This window comes from Chiloscyllium plagiosum, unplaced genomic scaffold (genome assembly GCF_037043375.1).
Source record: "Chiloscyllium plagiosum isolate Xiang-an unplaced genomic scaffold, Cpla_swu_hap1 HiC_scaffold_33, whole genome shotgun sequence".
NCBI lineage: Eukaryota > Metazoa > Chordata > Chondrichthyes > Orectolobiformes > Hemiscylliidae > Chiloscyllium > Chiloscyllium plagiosum.
In genome coordinates this window covers 21983169-22003567 of record NW_028270171.1, presented here as the reverse complement: position 1 = coordinate 22003567, position 20399 = coordinate 21983169, and the positions used below count along the sequence as shown (strand labels likewise).

The 20399-nt window shown below is 52.1% G+C and overlaps 1 protein-coding gene across 1 annotated transcript in view; it reads right to left on the bottom strand.

Annotated features, from left to right (window-relative positions):
• LOC122542026 (phosphomannomutase 1-like) overlaps positions 1-20399 on the bottom strand; it is a 59560-nt gene that overhangs the window by 38773 nt on the left and 388 nt on the right. Inside the window, exons 2-7 of the mRNA XM_087978349.1 lie at positions 18529-18646; positions 16605-16681; positions 11300-11391; positions 8783-8882; positions 5949-6024; positions 2409-2524 (exon numbers count right to left, since the gene is read on the bottom strand). Of these exons, the coding sequence (XP_087834475.1) occupies positions 2409-2524; positions 5949-6024; positions 8783-8882; positions 11300-11391; positions 16605-16681; positions 18529-18646 (579 nt within the window). The remainder of the gene's footprint in view (positions 1-2408; positions 2525-5948; positions 6025-8782; positions 8883-11299; positions 11392-16604; positions 16682-18528; positions 18647-20399) is intronic.

The window sequence follows — 20399 nt, the reverse complement described above, 5'->3', positions numbered from 1 at the left end:
CAGACACTCACCACCCTCCCTCCCCCACCCCCAGACACTCACCACCCTCCCTCCCCCGCCCCAGACACTCACCACCCTCCCTCCCCCACCCCCACTCACCACCCTCCCTCCCCCACCCCCAGACACTCACCACCCTCCCTCCCCCGCCCCAGACACTCACCACCCTCCCTCCCCCACCCCCAGACACTCACCACCCTCCCTCCCCCGCCCCAGACACTCACCACCCTCCCTCCCCCACCCCCACTCACCACCCACCCTCCCCCGCCCCCAGACACTCACCACCCACCCTCCCCCGCCCCAGACACTCACCACCCACCCTCCCCCGCCCCAGACACTCACCACCCACCCTCCCCCACCCCCAGACACTCACCACCCACCCTCCCCCGCCCCAGACACTCACCACCCACCCTCCCCCGCCCCAGACACTCACCACCCTCCCTCCCCCGCCCCCAGACAGTCACCACCCTCCCTCCCCCGCCCCAGACACTCACCACCCTCCCTCCCCCGCCCCCAGACAGTCACCACCCACCCTCCCCCGCTCCCAGACACTCACCACCCACCCTCCCCCGCCCCCAGACAGTCACCACCCTCCCTCCCCCGCCCCAGACACTCACCACCCACCCTCCCCCGCCCCCAGACACTCACCACCCTCCCTCCCCCGCCCCCAGACACTCACCACCCACCCTCCCCCGCCCCCAGACACTCACCACCCTCCCTCCCCCGCCCCCAGACAGTCACCACCCACCCTCCCCCACCCCAGACACTCACCACCCACCCTCCCCAACCCCCAGACACTCACCACCCACCCTCCCCCGCCCCCAGACACTCACCACCCTCCCTCCCCCGCCCCCAGACACTCACCACCCTCCCTCCCCCGCCCCCAGACACTCACCACCCTCCCTCCCCCGCCCCCAGACACTCTCCACCCTCCCTCCCCCGCCCCCAGACACTCACCACCCACCCTCCCCCGCCCCCAGACACTCACCACCCTCCCTCCCCCGCCCCCAGACACTCACCACCCTCCCTCCCCCGCCCCCAGACACTCACCACCCTCCCTCCCCTGCCCCCTGACACTGACCACCCCCCTTCCCTGCCCCCCAGACACTCACCACCTCCCTCCCCCGCCCCCAGACACTCACCACCCACCCTCCCCCGCCCCCAGACACTCACCACCCTCCCTCCCCCGCCCCCAGACACTCACCACCCTCCCTCCCCCGCCCCCAGACACTCACCACCCTCCCTCCCCCGCCCCCAGACACTCACCACCCTCCCTCCCCCGCCCCCAGACAGTCACCACCCACCCTCCCCTGCCCCCTGACACTGACCACCCCCTTCCCTGCCCCCCAGACACTCACCACCTCCCTCCCCCGCCCCCAGACAGTCACCACCCACCCTCCCCCACCCCCAGACACTCACCACCCTCCCTCCCCCGCCCCCAGACACTGACCACCCACCCTCCCCGCCCCCTGACACTCACCACCCTCCCTTCCCTGCCCCCCAGACACTCACCACCCTCCCTCCCCCACCCCCACTCACCACCCACCCTCCCCCGCCCCCAGACACTCACCACCCACCCTCCCCCACCCCCAGACAGTCACCACCCTCCCTCCCCTGCCCCCAGACACTCACCACCCTCCCCGCCCCCAGACACTCACCACCCACCCTCCCCCGCCCCCTGACACTGACCACCCACCCTCCCCCACCCCCAGACACTCACCACCCTCCCTCCCCCGCCCCAGACACTCACCACCCTCCCTCCCCCGCCCCCAGACACTCACCACCCTCCCTCCCCCGCCCCCAGACACTCACCACCCTCCCTCCCCCGCCCCCAGACACTCACCACCCACCCTCCCCCGCCCCAGACACTCACCACCCTCCCTCCCCCACATCAGCACCCTCTCCCTCCCCCTCTACAACATCACCTCCCCCCCCACTTCCCAAACCCTCATTCACCCTCCTCCCACTCCGAGAAACAAACTTCCTCACTAAAATCCAAACCCATAACATCCCCTGACCCCCTCGTTAACTCCCTGACCCTCCCGTTAACCTCTGACCCTTTTGCTAACCCTCTGACCCTCTCATTAACATACTGACCCTTTTGTAAACACACTGACTCTCTCATTAACCTCTGACCCTATCGTTAAACCCTGACCCTCACATTATCTCCCTGATCCAACTCTCTGAATCCCCAGGTTAACCTAATACCCACTTCTTAATTTCTGACCCTCTCGTTAACCTCTGACCCTCTCGTTAACCTCTGACCCTCTTAACTTCCTGAACCTCTTGTTAACTTCCTGACCCTCTCGTTAACCTCTGACCCTCTTGTTAATGCCCTGATCCGGCTCTCTGACCCTCAGGTTAACCCATGACCCTCTGGTCGACTCCCTGACCCTCTGGTCAGTTCTTACCGGCTCAGTCTCATTCCCAAAGAAGTGGATGGTTTGTATCCCGTCCTTCTCCAGGATATCCAGGCAGTACCGTTTGTCCCAGCCCTCGGGAAAGATATCGAAACTGATCATTCCTCCTGGAGGAGAGAGGGACAGTGAATCCTGGAACGAGGGAGGTTTCCTGCTCTCCCAGCCGGAGCTGCTGTGCTCGCTAGGGGAAGGGGCTGTTTTTACAGCACAGGCACTGCCGGTCCTGAATGGTGTTCCTGCACCACACAAGGATTCTGTCATCCTGACCCCTCACTATGTACCCCCATAGGTTCCCCAATGCTATTCCCCTCAACAACCCCACCAGAGAGACAGAGACAGAGACAGAGAGAGAGAGAACCATATTGTGGAAGTGGAATCAAGGGATGGTTACAAACATTGAAACTAGAAGCTGGAGGAGGCCATTCAGCCCTCCAATCCTGCTCTCCTTTTCAATACAATTCTGGCTGATCATCCAACTCCGTTCCCTGTTCCTGCTTTCTCCCCTTTGATCCTTTTTAGCCCCAAGAACTATGTCTAACTCCTTCTTGAAGACAGGCGATGTTTTGGCCTGAACCACGTCCTGTGGTGGAGAACTCCCCCAGGCATTGCTGCTCTTTGTTTTTGTATCATTCTTGCTTCTCCCTCCTGCCGTTGCCTTGGAGATGAATCTTCAGGTCTCTCGTGAATCAAGGACAATCCTGCAGAGTTAGCAACTCCTTATCCTCATTCACAACCATCTGTGTGTACGTGTGTGTGTACACGTGTATGTTGGTGTACTCTATGTGTGTGTGTGCATGTGAGAGGGAGTGTGCCCAGGGCTATTTGCATGTTGTCTCTGTAGCTACTCTGGGAGTGTTAGTATTTATACATCCGAACATATGAGCAAACGTGTGTCTGTGTGGGTGTGTGTGTTAATGTGCATCTGAGTGTGAATGTCTCTGCTTGATTCTGTACCTGTGTGTGTATGTGGCCGTAAGAGAGTGTGTGTGTGTGTGTGTGTGTGAATGAGAGAGAAAGAGAGACAGACAGACAGTGTGTCTGTTTGAGAGAGAGTGTGTGTGTGTTTGAGAGAGAGAGTTCATGTGTGTGAGAGACAGAGACAGTGTGTGTGTCAGAGAGCGAGAGAGACAGACAGAAAGAGAGTATGTGAGACAGTGACAGAGAGTGTGTCTGTTTGAGAGAGAGAGAGAGAGAGAGTGTGTGTGTATGTGAGTGACTTGTGTGTGTGTGAGAGAGCGAGAGAGAGACAGAAAGTGCATCTGTTTGAGCAAGAGACATGGAGTGTGTTTGTGTGTGTGTGTGTGTGTGTGTGTGTGTCTGAGTGAGTCTGCTTGTGTGAGAGTCCCTGTGCGTGTGTAACACACCTTGTTTGTATCTCAGACACGGGGCCAGATTGAGAAAGTCAGGCCTTCAAGGTGACTTCACACTGTATGTGTGGGTGCACATGCGTGAGTGTGTGTGCATTTATCTCTAACTGTGTGTGTCTGTATGAGTGTGTGTGTGTTTGTGAGCGTCTATGAGTGTGTGTGTATATGAATGTACGTGTGTGTTTACACGTACATGTGTTTGTTTGTTTGTTCCTGTGAGTGTGCCTGTGTCTCACTTTGTCCATCCACGTGTGTGTACGTGCTTGTATCTCGGGTGTTAGTTGATTGATATTGTTTGCACGTGGCTTTGCGTGCTGCTTACATTTCATTACTAGGCGATCGCAGTGTTGAGAAATGAATAACCTTTGCTCTGACAGAGATGTAAACAAGGCTGTTTGATGAAAACAGTTTAAAGTTTTGTTCTAATCAGATTGAGGGCTGCCCATCGATTCCCAGACATGACAGCTCTCACTCTGAGGAGGCTGAAGACCAAACTTGCTCAATCTCCGTCAGGTTATAGTTTAGATTGCTGATTGGTTACAGATTCACCCCTTAATCCCACTTTGTAAATGCCAAGTAAACACAAACCACAAGGAATACAGCTTCTGAATGTTTGGTAAAAAGGCAAGGTTCACAATGGAAGGCAGTGCCACAGGCCGGGAGAAGATGGGCAAAAGGAATAAAGTGCAGAGCCAAAGCTTCTCTCTCTCTCTCACACAGACATACACACACAGACATACACACACAGACATACACACACAGAGGCACACACACACACAGACACACACACACAGACATACACACACAGAGAGAGACACACACAGACATACACACACAGACACACACACACAGAGGCACACACACACACAGACACACACACACAGACATACACACACAGACATACACACACAGAGAGAGACACACACAGACATACACACACAGACATACACACACACACACAGACATACACACACAGAGACACACACACACACAGAGACACACACACAGACATACACACACAGACATACACAGACATACACACACACACAGAGACACACACACAGACATACACACACAGACATACACAGACATACACACACACACAGAGACACACACACACAGACACACACACACAGAGACACACACACAGACATACACACACACAGAGACACACACACAGACATACACACACACAGAGATACACACACACAGACATACACACACAGACAGACACACACACAGACAGACACACACACAGACAGACACACACACACAGACATACACACACAGAGACACACACACACACAGAGACACACACACACACAGACACACACACACACAGAGACACACACACACACAGACATACACACACACAGAGACACACACACACACAGACATACACACACACAGACACACACACACAGAGACACACAGACATACACAGACACACACACACAGAGACACACAGACATACACACACACACACACACACAGACATATACACACACAGACATATACACACACAGACACACACACACAGAGACACACACACACAGAGACACACACACACAGAGACACACAGACATACACACACACAGGCACACACACACACAGACACGCACACAGACACACACACACACACAAACATACACACAAACACACACACACAGACATACAGACACACACATACACAGACACAGAGACACACAGACACACACACACAGACATACACACACACAGACACACACACACACAGACACACAGAGACACACACACAGGCAGACACACACAGGGACACACACACAGAGACAGACACACAGACATACAGACACAGAGAGAGACACACAGACGCACACACATACACACATTCACATATACAGAGACATGACACACAGACAAGACACACACATGACACACAGAGACATGACACGCACACAGAGAGACATGGCACGTACACACAGAGACATGGCATGCGCGCGCACACACACACGTGACACACACACGACACACACACACAGACATGACACGCACAGACATAGAGACATGACACACACAGACATGACACACACAGACATGACATGCACACACACACACACACACACACACACACAAATATACAGGGACATGACAACTGTAGACACTCAGACAGATGTTGCTGACTTGCCTCTTGTACACTTCACCCCTTTCCCAGCGAACTCTGTCTGTAAAGCTGCAACAAACCTCTCCCTGATCTTCTCTTCCTGGGGAAAGAATGGAGGAGAAGGTGAGAACAAATCATCTCATGTCCATCCAGATCGGGAGACTGGGAGCTCGTGCTCCATGTGAGGTTAACCAGGTACACAGTGTCAGAACAGAGAGTGCTGGAAACAGACACAGTGAATGGTTCGCTTCACTAACCCTTCATCAGAATCACCCAGAGGTACAAGTGAGGAACAGCTTTGAACCAGAAACAGAGAGAACAGAATGAAAGCCCAGTGATTGGGCGGATAGAACATGGTATTTCCTCTCTCATTCCAGCTCACAACCGCCACCTCCCCCCCCCCGCCACCCCCAACCCACACACAGAGTAAGAAGCTCATCTTGCAACCAGCTCCGTGGGGAGGGGAGGGGGTCGTGTTGATTGTGTATCTCACACCAGACTCCCCAAAACAACATCGACTAGGAACCCAGTCACAGCAGGAGACTCCGTGAGGGGGAGGTGCCTGGAGATCTCCTCAAAGCTTCCCTGAGGAGGTTGAACACATCTCCCCCCCCCACCTCCCTCTCATGAGAGTCTCCGGTTTGTGACTGACCGAGACGGAGAGTGTTGATTCGGGAAAGCACCGAGCCTTACTTCGGTTGTGGGTAAAGTGCTGGAAAGGGTTATCAGAGATAGGATTTATAATCATCTAGAAAGGAATAAGTTGATTAGGGATAGTCAACACGGTTTTGTGAAGAGTAGGTCGTGCCTCACAAACCTTAGTGAGTTCTTTAAGAAGGTGACCAAACAGGTGGATGAGGGAAAAGCAGTTGATGTGGTGTACGTAGATTTCAGTAAGGCATTTGATAAAGTTCCCCACGGTAGACTATTGCACAAAATACGATCGCATAGGATTGAGGGTGGATCCAAAATTAATTAGATTAGATTACTTAAAGTGTGGAAACAGGCCCTTCGGCCCAACAAATCCACACTGACCCTCCGAAGAGCAACCCACCCATACCCATTCCCCTACTTTTACCCCTTCACCTAACACTACAGGCAATTTAGCACGGCCAATTCATCCTAACCTGCACATCTTTGGATTGTGGGAGGAAACCGGGAGCACCTGGAGGAAACCCACGCAGACACGGGGAGAATGTGCAAACTCCACACAGGCAGTTGCCTGAGGCGGGAATTGAACCCGGCTCTCTGGCGCTGTGAGGCAGCAGTGCTAACCACTGTGCCACCGTGCTGCCCATTAGCTAGCTGAAAGAAAACAGAAGGTGGTGGTTGATGGGAAACATTCATCCTGGAGTTCAGATACCAGTGGTGTATGCAAAGATCTGTTTTGGGGCCACTGCTCTGTCATTTTTATAAATGACCTGGATGAGGGCGTAGAAGGATGGGTTAGCAAATTTGCGGATGACACTAAAGTTGTGGAAGGTTCTGAAGGATGTTACAGAGAGAGATAGGTAAGTTGCAGAGTTGGGCTGAGAGGTGGCAAATGAAGTTTAATTCAGAAAAGTGTGAGATGCGTCGCTTTGGAAGGAGCAACAGGAATGCAGAGTATTGGGCTAACGGTAAGATTCTTGGTAGTGTAGATGAGCAGAGAGATCTCAGTGTCCATGTACACAGACCCTTGAAAGTTGCCACCCAGGTTGATAGGGTTGTTAAGAAGGCAAATGGTGTGTTAGCTTTTATTGGTAGAGGGATTGAGTTTCAGAACCATGAGATCATGCTGCAGCTGTACAACACTCTGGTGTGGCCACATTTGGAGTATTGCGTACAGTTTTGGTCACCGCATTATAGGAAGGATGTGGAAGCTTTGGCAAGGGTTCAGAGGAGGTTTACCAGGATGTTGCCTGGTATTGAGGGAAGGTCTTACAAGGAAAGGCTGAGGGACTTGAGGCTGTTTTTATTAGATAGAAGGTTGAGAGGTGACTTAATTGAGACATATAAGATAATCAGTAGGTTAGATAGGGTGGACAGGGAGAGCCTTTTTCCTCGGATAGTGATGGTTAGCATGAGGGGACATAGCTTTAAATTGAGGGGTGATAGATATAGGACAGATGTCAGAGGTAGTTTCTTTACTCAGGGAGTAGTAGGGGTGTGTAACGCACTGCCTCCAGCAGTAGTAGACGCACCAACGTAATGGCATTTAAATGGTCATTGGATAGGCATATGGACAAGAATGGAATATTGTAGGTTAGATGGGCTTCAGATTGGTTTCACAGGTCAATGCAACATTGAGGGCCGAAGGGCCTGTACTGCGCTGGAATGTTCTATGTTCTATGAACACGTGGCGAGACTCCACAGTGAGGCTCCAGAAAGAGAGCCTCCAAACAAGCCATCCTCCAAATATTTTTCCCCAAACCCGGGTAACATCTGCATATCACACATCGGACTATCAACAGTCTCTGAACTGGGGGGGGTTGGGGGAAGCAAGTCATCCTTGGTCCTGAAGAGGGAAGGTTCACTGGAAAAAGAACTTTGATTGGTGCTCAGGTCATTTCCTGCAGCCTTAAAACCCATGACAGAATCGGGGTGTTAGAAGGACTGAAAATGCTGCCATCTCACTGAAGGGAGAGCAGGCTTGAGAAGCTGAATGGCCTCCACAGGAAAAGAACCTCAGTGTCTGGTGTTCACTGTTCCTGGGGACATGGGCATCGTTGGCCGGGCCCAGTATCTATTGCCCGTCCCTAATTACCCTTCCTGCCCCCTACCCCTCCCCCCATGGGAGGATTCAGGAGGGTAGCGCATGCTGAATGGTGCAGGATCTTACTGCCCCCACTCCCCAACAGCCCACACCCCAGGGTTACCTTGTCAATCCGGGAGAACTCGATACGTTCCTCCAGGGTGCAGCTCCGGCCGATGGGAGATACATTCAGCATCCCATTCCGGAATTCGATGAAGGTGCCCCTGAAAGAGAGACATGTCCCACAGTGAGGTCAGAACCGGATCCAGCTGATCGACCATGAGTGGCCTGGAGCCCCCCGAGCTGCCTCACGGAGACTGAGCTGGAGGGCCACCAAACACAGGGCCACCTTGGCTTAGCCAGTGGCTAGCACCACGCCAACCACTCACCATCCCCGCTGGGCCACAGGCACCCGGAAGGGAGGGCCATAGAGGCAGCAAACCTCACAACATTTACAAAATGTCCGGGAGGGCGCCAGAAATACCATTCAAATTCAAGTACAGCAAAGGGGCACTCGTGTAGCTGGGTTGGCACAGACCCGACGGGCTGAAGGACTTTGTCTGTGTTGTGCGGCTCTAACTAACCAGGATCCAGGATAAAACAATAACTCCAATGATGGCAAAAGGGCTGATTAACGTCAATCTGAGCACGTGAGGGGAAGAATTCCATTTGTATTTTGGTTCAATCCGTTTCTGGGATGGGTGTGTCATTGCCAAGGGTCAGCATGTGTAGAGTCCTAGATCATGGTACAGGCCCTTCGGCCCAACTCGTCCATGCCTGTCAGGTTCCCAAACTGAACTAGTGCCATGTGCCCATGTTTGGCCCATATCCCTCTAAACCTTCCCCATCCATGCACCTGTCCAAATGCCTTTTAAATGTTGTAATTGTACCAGCCTCCACCACTTCCCCTGGCAGCTCATTCCATACCCGTACCACCCTCAGTGTGTAAAAGTTGCCCCTTAGGTCCCTTTTATATCTTTCCCCTCTCACCCTAAACCTATGCCCTGTAGTTCTGGCTCCCCCACCCCAGGGAAAAGAACTTTGTCTATTTATCCTATCCATTCACATCATGATTTTATAAACCTGTCTAAAGGTCACCCCTCAGCCTCCTACACTCCAGGCAAAAATGTCCCATCCTATCCAGCTTCTCCTTATAACTCAAAGCCTTCAGTCTCAGTAACATCCTTGTAAATCTTTTTTGCCCCCTTTCCAGTTTAATTACATCTCCCCTATATTAGGCGACCAGAACTTGTACAGCACACCCCAAATGTGACCTCACCAATGTCTTGTGCAGCTGCAACAGGACGTGCCAACCCCTATACCCAATGCTCTGACCGATGAAGGCCAGCGTGCCAAACACCTTCTTCACTGCACTGTCTGCCTGTGACTCCACTTTCAAGGAACTCTGTACCTGCACCCCTGGGTCTGTCTGTTCGACAACACGCCCCAGGGCCCGACCATTAACTGTCTTAAGTTCTGCCCTGGTTCATCTTATCCAAAATGCAACACCTCACATTTCTCTGCATTAAACTCCATCTGCCACTCCTCGGCCCATTAGCCCACACGTTGTCCCATCCCTAACTGCCTTTGCCATTTCAGAGGGACAGTTACCAATCCACGAATTGCTGTGGGCCTGAGGCCAGATTTCTCAGAGTGAAGGTTTTGACAACAATCAGGAGGAGCGACTGATGGGCTTTCAACTCCAGGTTCATTTTGTTTATTTGTTGAGCTGAAACCAGCTGCCAGGGCTGGGATTTGAACCCACATCACCACAGCATTATCCCAGGGCCTCAGGATTACAAGCGATAACGTCACTACACCACTATCTCCCTTGACACTGGCCTGACCTTACAGCCATTGAAGTGGTGTCGAGGCATAGCCCTAGAGAATGATGGATTCTCAGCTCGATGGACCTCAAGGTCCTCAGTTAGAGTGGGGGATGGGAGAAGACCGAACTACAGGGGTCAGTATTTCATAGAAACCCTACAGTGCAGAAAGAGGCCATTTGGCCCATCAACAAGTACTGACCCTCCAAAGAGCATCCCACCCAGACCCACTCCCCCTACCTTATCCCTGTAACCCTGCATTTCCCATGGCTAACCCACCGAGCCTGCACATCCCTGAACACCACGGGCAATTTAGCATGGCCAATCCACCCGACCTACACATCTTTGGACTGTGGGAGGAAACCGGAGCACCTGGAGGAAACCCACACAGACACAGGGAGAATGTGCAACTCCACACAGACAGTCACCTGAGGCGGGAATTGAAATTCTTCAGCCACTGTGGAGGAGTGAATGCAAGCATTCCTGTCCAGTAGCTCCCACCTCCACCATTCCTGCAAATTTCCATTCATATTAATTCCCCCCTCTGCTCCACCAATCACACTCTGTCCATTCACCCCTCTCCTTTCCTGCCCCATCCTGCCGCCAATCCCCAATCCCCAGCCCCAAGCCTGGCTCCGGCCCCAGGCCCAGGCCCAGCACCAATCCCTGGACCCACCCCCAGGCCCAAGCCCCAAGCACAGCCCAGGCCCTGCCTCAGGCCCAGCCCCCAGCCCAAGCCCAGCCCCAGGCCCCAGCCCAAGCCTAGCCCCAGACCCCAGTTCCAGCCCCAGCCCCAGGGTCATGGGGATTGTTACCTTTTCCTTGGCAGTTTAATGAGAGCCATGTAGCCCAGACAGAAATTAATCAGCTCCTGCAGCAACTCCTCACCGAGCTGGTTCTGAATAGCCTGAGGGAGGGACACAAACAACAGAGGGGACAGGAGAGAGGCAGGTGGAGGGTGGGGGTTTTGTGTATGTGTATGGAGGGGGGAGGAGGAGAGGGAGGGGAAGGAGGAGAGGGAGAGAGGGGTGGGGGAGAGTGGGGGTTTTTTGTGTGTGTATGGAGGGGGGAGGAGGAGAGGGAGGGGAAGGAGGAGAGGGAGAGAGTGGTGGGGGAGGTAGAGAGAGGGAGGAGTGGGGTGGGGGAGAGAGGGAGGGGAGGGGTGGGGGAGAGAGGGAGGGAGGGAGGAGAGGGAAGGTGAGGGAGACTAAGAGAGGGACGGAGTCAAGGTGAGAGGAGGTGGTAGAGAGAGTGAGTGGAGGGAGGGAGGGATGGAGAAAGCAAGGTGAAGGAAGGAGGGGAGGATAGTGGGTAGTGGGAAAGGTGAGTGGGGGGTGGAGGGAGGACAGAGAAGGGAGATGGGAAGATGGTGAGGGAGAGGGGAGGGGAGGGTACACTGGTTAGAAAGGGATATGGACACAGAACACAGTGCCTCAGGATTCTGCAGAAACACCTCCTTCTCCCAGACACATTCCCGCCTTCAGGTCTCTGATGGGTTTTGTCCATTTTCTCCCCGGATTCCGGATTCAACATCAAAATCCTGACAAAGCAGCACCTGGCCACACGTTTCACTGACCCCATCCATATCAACATGTTTCAGATTCCCCTCCCCTCAATCCCTGTCCCAGACTGCTTCAGCAAACTCACTGTCTCCCCCCTCTCTCCAACATCCTTGGGAATATTCACACCGTCTCCACACTAACCCTGGGGCTGAGCCCCAGCTCCTCACAAAGCTTCTCCTGCCCCGTGTCCACCATCTCAGACCGTTTCATCTTTAATGTCTGCCACTCCCTCAGTCTCGATGCCTCTGGTCGGTAACGAGTGAAACCTGCTTCCTCATCCCAGCCCTGGGTCAGGTTCCACGTTCGATTTCAACAACTCCCTATTTTCCAAACCTCGTCCCAAAATAACCAGAATTGTGTTGAATGAAAGAACAGGTTCAATGGGCCAAATGGCCTCCCCCCCCCCTCCCCCAACCCTTTCTTCTATTCACATGAGCTGCCTCTGATTGGGAGGGAGAATCCCTATGGGAGAGACCATTTGGCCTATCCAGTTTGCAGCAACCATCCGAACAGCGTCCTGTCCAGACCCGACCCCCTACCCTATCACTGTAATCCTGCATTTCCCCTGGCGAATCCATCTAGCCTGCACATCCCTCCATGCAATGGGTAATTGAGCATGGCCAGTCCACCTAACCTCCTAATCTTTGGACTGTGGGCGGAAACCAGAGCAATCGCAGGAAACCCACGCAGACATGTGGAGGATGTACAAATTCCACACAGTCACCCAAGGCTGAAATCGAACCTGGGTCCCTGACGCTGTGCGGCAGCCATGTTAACCACTGCATGTGGATCTTATACAAGACGGATCCAGATAGCAGACTGCTTCCCTCTCAGTCCAGCTCCTGTGTTGTATGGGGAGACACCCTATGGAATCTACACTAATCACCTAACCAGGCGACTGTCTGTGTGGAGTTTGCACGCGTCAGCGTGGGTTACCTCCGGGTGCTCCGGTTTCCTCCCACAATCCAAAGATGTGCAGACCAGGTGAATTGGCCATGCTAAATTGCCCGTAGTGTTAGGTGCATTAGTCAGAGGGAAATGGGTCTGGGTGGGTTACTCTTCAGAGGGTCAGTGTGGACTGGTTGGGCCAAAGGGCCTGTTTCCACACTGTAGGGAATCTAATCTAATCTAATCATACAGATATATTTATGATGGTGTATCCTATAGATTTCATTTCCTTTGGTGACAGTGGATTATAATTGGAGCAATATATACACTTCATGTTGACACTCACTATATAGCTGGACTGGTTGTGCTTGGGTGGGGGGGGAGGGGGTGAAGGTTGAGAGGAGATTTGATTGAGTTCAAAATCAAGAGGGATGGAAGCAGAATTTTTTAAAATTTCATTTACGGGATAATGGCGTTACTGACTGGGCCAGGATTTATTTTCCACCTCTAATTGCCCAAAGGGCAGATAAGTGTCAACCCCATTGCTGTGGGTCTGGAGTCACGTGTAGGCCGAGACCAGGTAAGGAAGGCAGCTTCCTTCCCGAAAGGGTATTCGTGAACTAGATGGGTTTCCTCTCCCCTGACAATCAACAATGGATTCATTGTCATCATTAGATTCGTAATTCCTGTTTTTTTAGATTAGATTAGATTAGATTACTTACAGTGTGGAAACAGGCCCTTCGGCCCAACAAGTCCACACCGCCCCGCTGAAGCGCAACCCACCCATACCCCTACATGTACCCCTTACCTAACACTACGGGCAATTTAGCATGGCCAATTCACCTGACCTGCATATCTTTGGACTGTGGGAGGAAACCGGAGCACCCGGAGGAAACCCACGCAGACACTGGGAGAACGTGCAAACTCCACACAGTCAGTCGCCTGAGGCGGGAATTGAACCCGGGTCTCTGGCGCTGTGAGGCAGCAGTGCTAACCACCGTGCCGATGGTGGAATTGAATTTACTGAATTCAATTCCACCATCTGCCATGTCAGGATTCAAACTCAGGTACCCAGACATTTCCTGGAGCTCTGGATTATAGCAGAGTCCAGCCAAAATACAACCAGGCCATCACCTCCTGAGGAAGAGGCCTCTGCCATTGGTGGAGAATTGAGAAACACAGGACTTGCAAAAGAACCACAAGTGACATTTAAAAGACATTTGGACAGGTACATGAATATGAGTGGTTTAGAGGGATATGGGCAAAACGCAGGCAAATGGGACTAGTTCAGGTTGGGAACTCTGGTTGGCATGGAGGAGTTGGACCGAAGGGCCTCTGTGACCCTGGGGTAGAGCGGGATAGAGTTTGCTGTTGTGTAGTAAGTGGTTAGGAACAGGAAACATGGCCTGAAACAGCTCGGAGGAGACAGATATCATCGATTCTGGACAAGGACCAGGTGAGAGGGGGAGAAATCACGGGGCAGTAGAGGAAATGAGCAGGGTGCTCCGAACTGCTGTTGAGAGCTGGCACAGTCACAATGAGCTGAATGGCCTGTGCTGTAACCATTTTCAGTCTTTGTGCCGTTCCAGGGGTTCATATATACCGTATGAGGGTAAGAAATAGGAGCAGAAATACAGCCACTCAGCCCATCGAGCCCGTTATACTATCCCACGCGATGGTGGCTGGCCCTCTGTTTTATTTTCCTAGATTCTACACTGATGTTCCTGACAGTTCGGAGAAAATAGGCCCTTAACGGTCATCAAAATTGGATGACAAAATTGGAGGTGTTTCTTTCTGACTGAAAAAGGATGAGGGCAGACACACTGGTGACCAATGGTGAGGCATTTACAGGCAGGAGTGGGTCATGTGATAAAAACTCCAGGCCACTAGAGTTGGCTACTCTGCTGGGCTAAGAACATAAGAGATAGGAGCAGGAGTAGGCCATTCAGCCCCTCAGACCCGCTCCGACCTTCAATAAGATCACGGCTGACCCGAGTGCAGTTTGAACTCCACTTTCTTGCCTCTGACACCCTCCGTGATATATATGCAGAAGTTGTGGTTCTGTTCGCCGAGCTGGAAGTTTTTGTTGCAAACGTTTCGTCCCCTGTCTAGGTGACATCCTCAGTGCTTGGGAGCCTCCTGTGAAGCGCTTCTGTGATGTTTCCTCCGGCATTTATCGTGGCCTGTCTCTGCCGCTTCCGGTTGTCAGTTCCAGCTGTCCGCTGTAGTGGCCGGTATATTGGGTCCAGGTCGATGTGTTTGTTAATAGAGTCTGTGGATGAATGCCATGCCTCTAGGAATTCCCTGGCTGTTCTCTGTTTGGCTTGCCCTATAATGGTAGTGTTGTCCCATCTGTGTGTGTGGCTACTAAGGATAGCTGGTCGTGTCGTTTCGTGGCTAGTCGGCCAAGACAGGGGACGAAACGTTTGCAAGACAAATTCCCAGCTCGGCGAACAGAACCACAACAACGAGCACCCGAGCTACAAATCTTCTCCCAAACTTTGCATATGTGTAGAAGTCTGGAACAGTTGAATGTTACCTCAAATATAGAAGATGTGGTTACTGTATGGCAAATAGATCACTGAGAATACTGAATCACCGAAGCAGAAGTGACAGCCTACTGGTATTATCACTGGACTGTTAATCCAGAGACCCAGGTAATGTCTGGGGACCCAGGTTCAAATCCTGCCAAGGAATTTGAAAAAAAATCTGGAATTAAGAAACTAATGATAACCATAAATCCCATTGTCGACTGTTGGAAAAACCCATCTAGTTCATTAACTCACTGTGTCTCACACCTACACACACACACACACACACCATGGGGAAAAAAAAGGGAGGAAAAAAAAACCAAGAATGTTCACACCTGTGCACACACACAACATGGGTGCTGGGAAAAAATAAGCACTACCGCAGTTAGGCGGTAGTGTGGGAGATTTTTAAAAAAAAAGAAAATAAATGCAAGCTTAGCCAGCAACACCCTCATCCCGTGGATGGATAAAGAGATAAATAATACTCCCTCCTTAATCAGGAATCTACCTCTGCCTTAAAGCCATTCCATTGCTCTACATCCCTCGCAACTCTTTGAGTGAAAAACTTTCCTCTTCACCACATTCCCCTGTTGTACAAATGGTTGTGAGATTTGAAATTTGTCATTCGTGTCCTGATCAGGTGAATTGGCCATGCTAAATTGTCCCATAGTGTTCGGTCAATTAGTCAGAGGGAAATGGGTCTGGGTGAGTTACTCTTCGAGGGTCGGTGTGGGGTTGTTGGGCCGAAGGGCCTGTTTCCACACTGTAGGAAATCTAATCTAATCAAATCTAACAAAACATTTCAACGTGTCCCACTCTTTAGTGGACGCATAGTATTCTGACAGTCCTGAGGCGTAGTGTAATGCCCCTATCTCTGAGACAGGGGCTGCAGATTCAATCCCAGCTGCCCTGAATACACAGAAACAAGAAGCAGGAGTAGGCCATTCGGCCCCGTGTGCCTTCTTCCCCATTCCATTTGATCTTTCTCTCCAAACCTTTTCATGCGAGTAATAATATGTCCAAACAGGTTGGTTAAAATCGCGTTTCTAAATTTGTTCTCGATGCATTGCCTGGGATTCGTAAAACTGTGTGATCCTGGTCTGGACCGTGAAGTGACCTTGGGTGATTTCTGGACCCACCTCCTTTGTGATGAACTTTCCGTCTCGGTACTGGACTGTTCCGTTTTCGGCGAAGACGTAATCGAATTTCTGAATGACTGTGGAAAGGAACGGAGAGCTGGGTGAGATTGTAAAGATAGAAGAGTAAAAGGAGGCCATTCAGCCCACTGCATCTGGCCTGCTGTTCACTAAGATCATGGATCATCTGATAATCCTCAGCTCCATGTAATCGTGGGGCACAGTGCTCAGATCGTAGGACCCTTACAGTGCAGAAAGAGGCCATTCGGCCTCTCAAGGCTGCACTGACCCTTCATAGAGCATCCCTCCCAGTCCCAATCCCTGTAACCCTGTGTTTCCCAATAGCTAACCCCTTCGCCTGCATATCCCTAGACACTATGGACAATTTAACATGGGCAGAGTCAAAAAGTGTGGTCCTGGAAAAGCACAGCCGGTCAGGCAGTATTTGAGGAGCAGGAGAGTCAACGTTTCAAGCATATGCTCTTCGTCAGGCATGTGTGTGTGTGGGGGGGGGGGGGGGGGAGACCAAGCGGGGGGGCTGAGTGATAGAGGGGGGAGGAGAACTTCTTCAAGGTGGGCATCCTTGGAAGAGGCTTCACGATAAGATTACAATCAAGCGCCAGACTTTTCCAGCACCACGCTTTTGACTCTAATCTCCAGCATCTGAAGTCCTCACTTTCTCCTAATTCAGCATGGGGCAATCCATCCTAACCTGCACATCTTCGATAGGACAGGCACAGTCACAGAAAGAGAGGAGGATTTAGTATCGCCCCTTCAAGATCCTGAGCCATTCCATCCAGGTCCATTTTGTATTGACTTGTGATGGGTGAATTGGCAATGTGGGCTGTCGTTTATTGCCCGTCCCTGGTTGCACTGGAAAGGTGGTAGTGAGCTGCCTTCCTGAGCCACTGCCTGCACTGGCACTGCTGGTACACGGTCACAGTGGTGGCTGGTGCTTACCGCACTCCTCCACGGTTTCAGAGCCAAAGCAGGGAGGTGCCTGAAGAAAGGGACCAACTGTGAACCCAAGAAACAACTTATTTGTGGGACTCGGGCCATCACCGGCCCAGGCAGCATTTCTTGCCCACCCCTAGAACTGAGTGGCATCTTAGAGGCATTTCAGAGGATCATTAGGAGGCAATTACATGACTGTGGGTCACATCTAGGCCAGACTGGGTAAGGGTGCCAGATTTCCCTCCCTCAAGGGCATTGGTGAACCAGATGGGTCCTTATAACAATCAGAAGATGTCTCGTCGTCAGTGATACTAGTCATACAGCACGGAGAGAGACCCTTGGGTCCAACCAGTCCATGTCGACCATAATCCCAAACTGAATGGGTCCCACCTGCCTGTGGTTTATTATCCTGGGACATGACCACGACACCAACATGGGGCGGTATGGTGGCTCAGTGGTTAGCACTGCTGCCTCACAGCACCAGGCTCCCAGGTTCGATTCCAGCCTCGGGTGACTGTCAGCGTGGAGTTTGCACATTCTCCCCGTGTCCATGCAGGTTTCCTCTGGGTGCTCTGGTTTCCTCCCACAGTCCAAAGATGTGCAGACCATGTGAATTGGCTACGCCAAAATTGCCCATAGTGTTAGGTGCATTAGTCAGAGGGAGATGGATCTGGCTGGGCTACTGTTCGGAGGGTCGGTGTAGACTGGTTGGGCCGAAGGGCCTGTTCCCACACTGTAGGGAATCTAATCTAAAACCACCACCTAGCCCTGGCATAATCGTAACGCCCAGTTATCTCACACAAAGGAGCTGATATCCACCAAGGGAACTTCCGGGCAGTGTTTCCCACGAAGGGCTGACACATGCGCAGGGACCCCAGCAAACCCGCTCGCGGCTGACCACGTGCGAGAACGGCCCGTCGACGGGAACCCAGGCCTCCTGCTCCAGCGCCCCCATGTGGCCCAGTGGCCTCACCTTCCTCTCCTTCCCCCAGCTGCTCCGCGATCTTGATGTAATCAGAGCCACCCACCACACCGATCTTCACCTTGGTCCGGAGCCGCTGGAAAAACTCGTCCAGCTCAGGCGTGATTTTCTATAAGAGAACAAGGTGGTGAGAGGCTAGTTCAACCGGGTGTGTGTTCGGGGGTGGGGGCGGGGGCGGGTGGTTGTCCCAGGTGCTCGGGTCGGCTTGGCCTCATGAAGAGTTCAGCCGGGAATGCCTGACCTTGGCTGAGGCCACAGCAGCTGAGGAAAGTGATTGGGAGCCAGAGTCACCTCAGGAACCCACGCACCATTACTACAAGAGAGATCTGAATTAATCTCGCGCCTTTGACAGCCTCAGGACATCCCAGGATTAACTACAACCAAAGGCGTGCATCTTAAAGTTGTGCTGTAGGAAACGGGGCAGAAGTGTTGCACAGTTAGCTCCCACACCACAAGGACCAGATAGTTTTTTTCCCAACCTGGTATTTGTTGAGAGCTATGCATTCTCTCAGAGATGAGGAACTTTCTCTCTCTCTCTCTCATACCAGAGAGCTTTCATGCTCCATCTGAGAGAGTGCACCCCTGACAATGCAGCACTCTCCCCCCCCCAGTACTGACTGCCCTTTGTACTGAAGTGTCTGGAACTGGGGCTTGAACTCATGATGCTCTGCCTCAGAGGTGAACCGACTGAGTCACTCCTGCTGTATTTACACCATTGGGAGTCGCAGGTAGACAGGCTACTGAAGGCAGCATTGGGTAGGCTTTCCCTTATTGGTCAGTGCAACAGGTATAGGAGTTGGGAGGTCATGTTGCAGGACAATGGTTAGGACGCTTTTAGAATATTGTGTTCAATTCTGGATTCCCTGCCATAGGAAAGATGTTAAACTTGAAAGAGTTCAGAAAAGATTAATTAGGATGTTGCCAGGATTGGAGGCTAAAGGGAAAGGTTGAACAGGCTGGGGCTGTTTTCCCTGGAGCGTCGGAGGCTGAGGGGTGATCTTATTGAGGTTTGTAAAATCATGAGGGGCATGGATAGGATAAATAGGCAAGGTCTTTTCCCCAAGATAAGGGAGTCCAGAACTAGAGGGCATAGGTTTGGGGTGAGAGGGGAAAGACATAAAAGAGACTTAAGGGGCAACTTGTTCCACACAGAGGGTGGTGCGTGTGGAATGAGCTGCCAGAGGGAGTGGTGGAGGCTGGTACAATTGCAACATTTAAAAGGCATCTGGATGGGTATATGAATAGGAAGGGTTGAAGAGGGATATGGGTCAAATGCTGGCAAACGGGACTGGATTAATTTAGGATATCTGGTTAGCATAGACAAGTCGGACCGAAGGGTCTGTTTCTGTGCTGGACATTTCTTTGACTCCATGAGTAATCACCAGGCTCCCCGTTGTATCCAGACTGGATCAGATGACAATTCCTTAACAAAACACATTCAATTGCAGTTTTACAAATATCGATTTGAGCACATCATCAAAAGCTTTACAGGGGAGGGGGGAGGCAAGGAGGGCCTCAGATACCCATAGCCATGAACCTGGAGGCAGGGCTTCCTGGACAAACCCTATTTTAGCTTCTTGACTCCCCAACCCAAGAGGATAAAGAATTGATAGAGAGAGAGAGAGAGAGAGAGAAAATCTATTAAATCCTTTAATAGTCTTAAAACACTTCAAAGTCAAGCCCTTCTGTTCTGACATTGCGTATATTCCCAAATCTCCTGTTCAACTTGCCCTCCTAACTCCCCCTGTTATTATTCAGGACACTACTCCTTTCCCCAGTATCCTGCCACCAAGGGGGAAAGCCAGACCGAACAGTTTGTTAAAGGGCCGTTCATATCAGCCCCTGTCCTGATATAGCCCTTT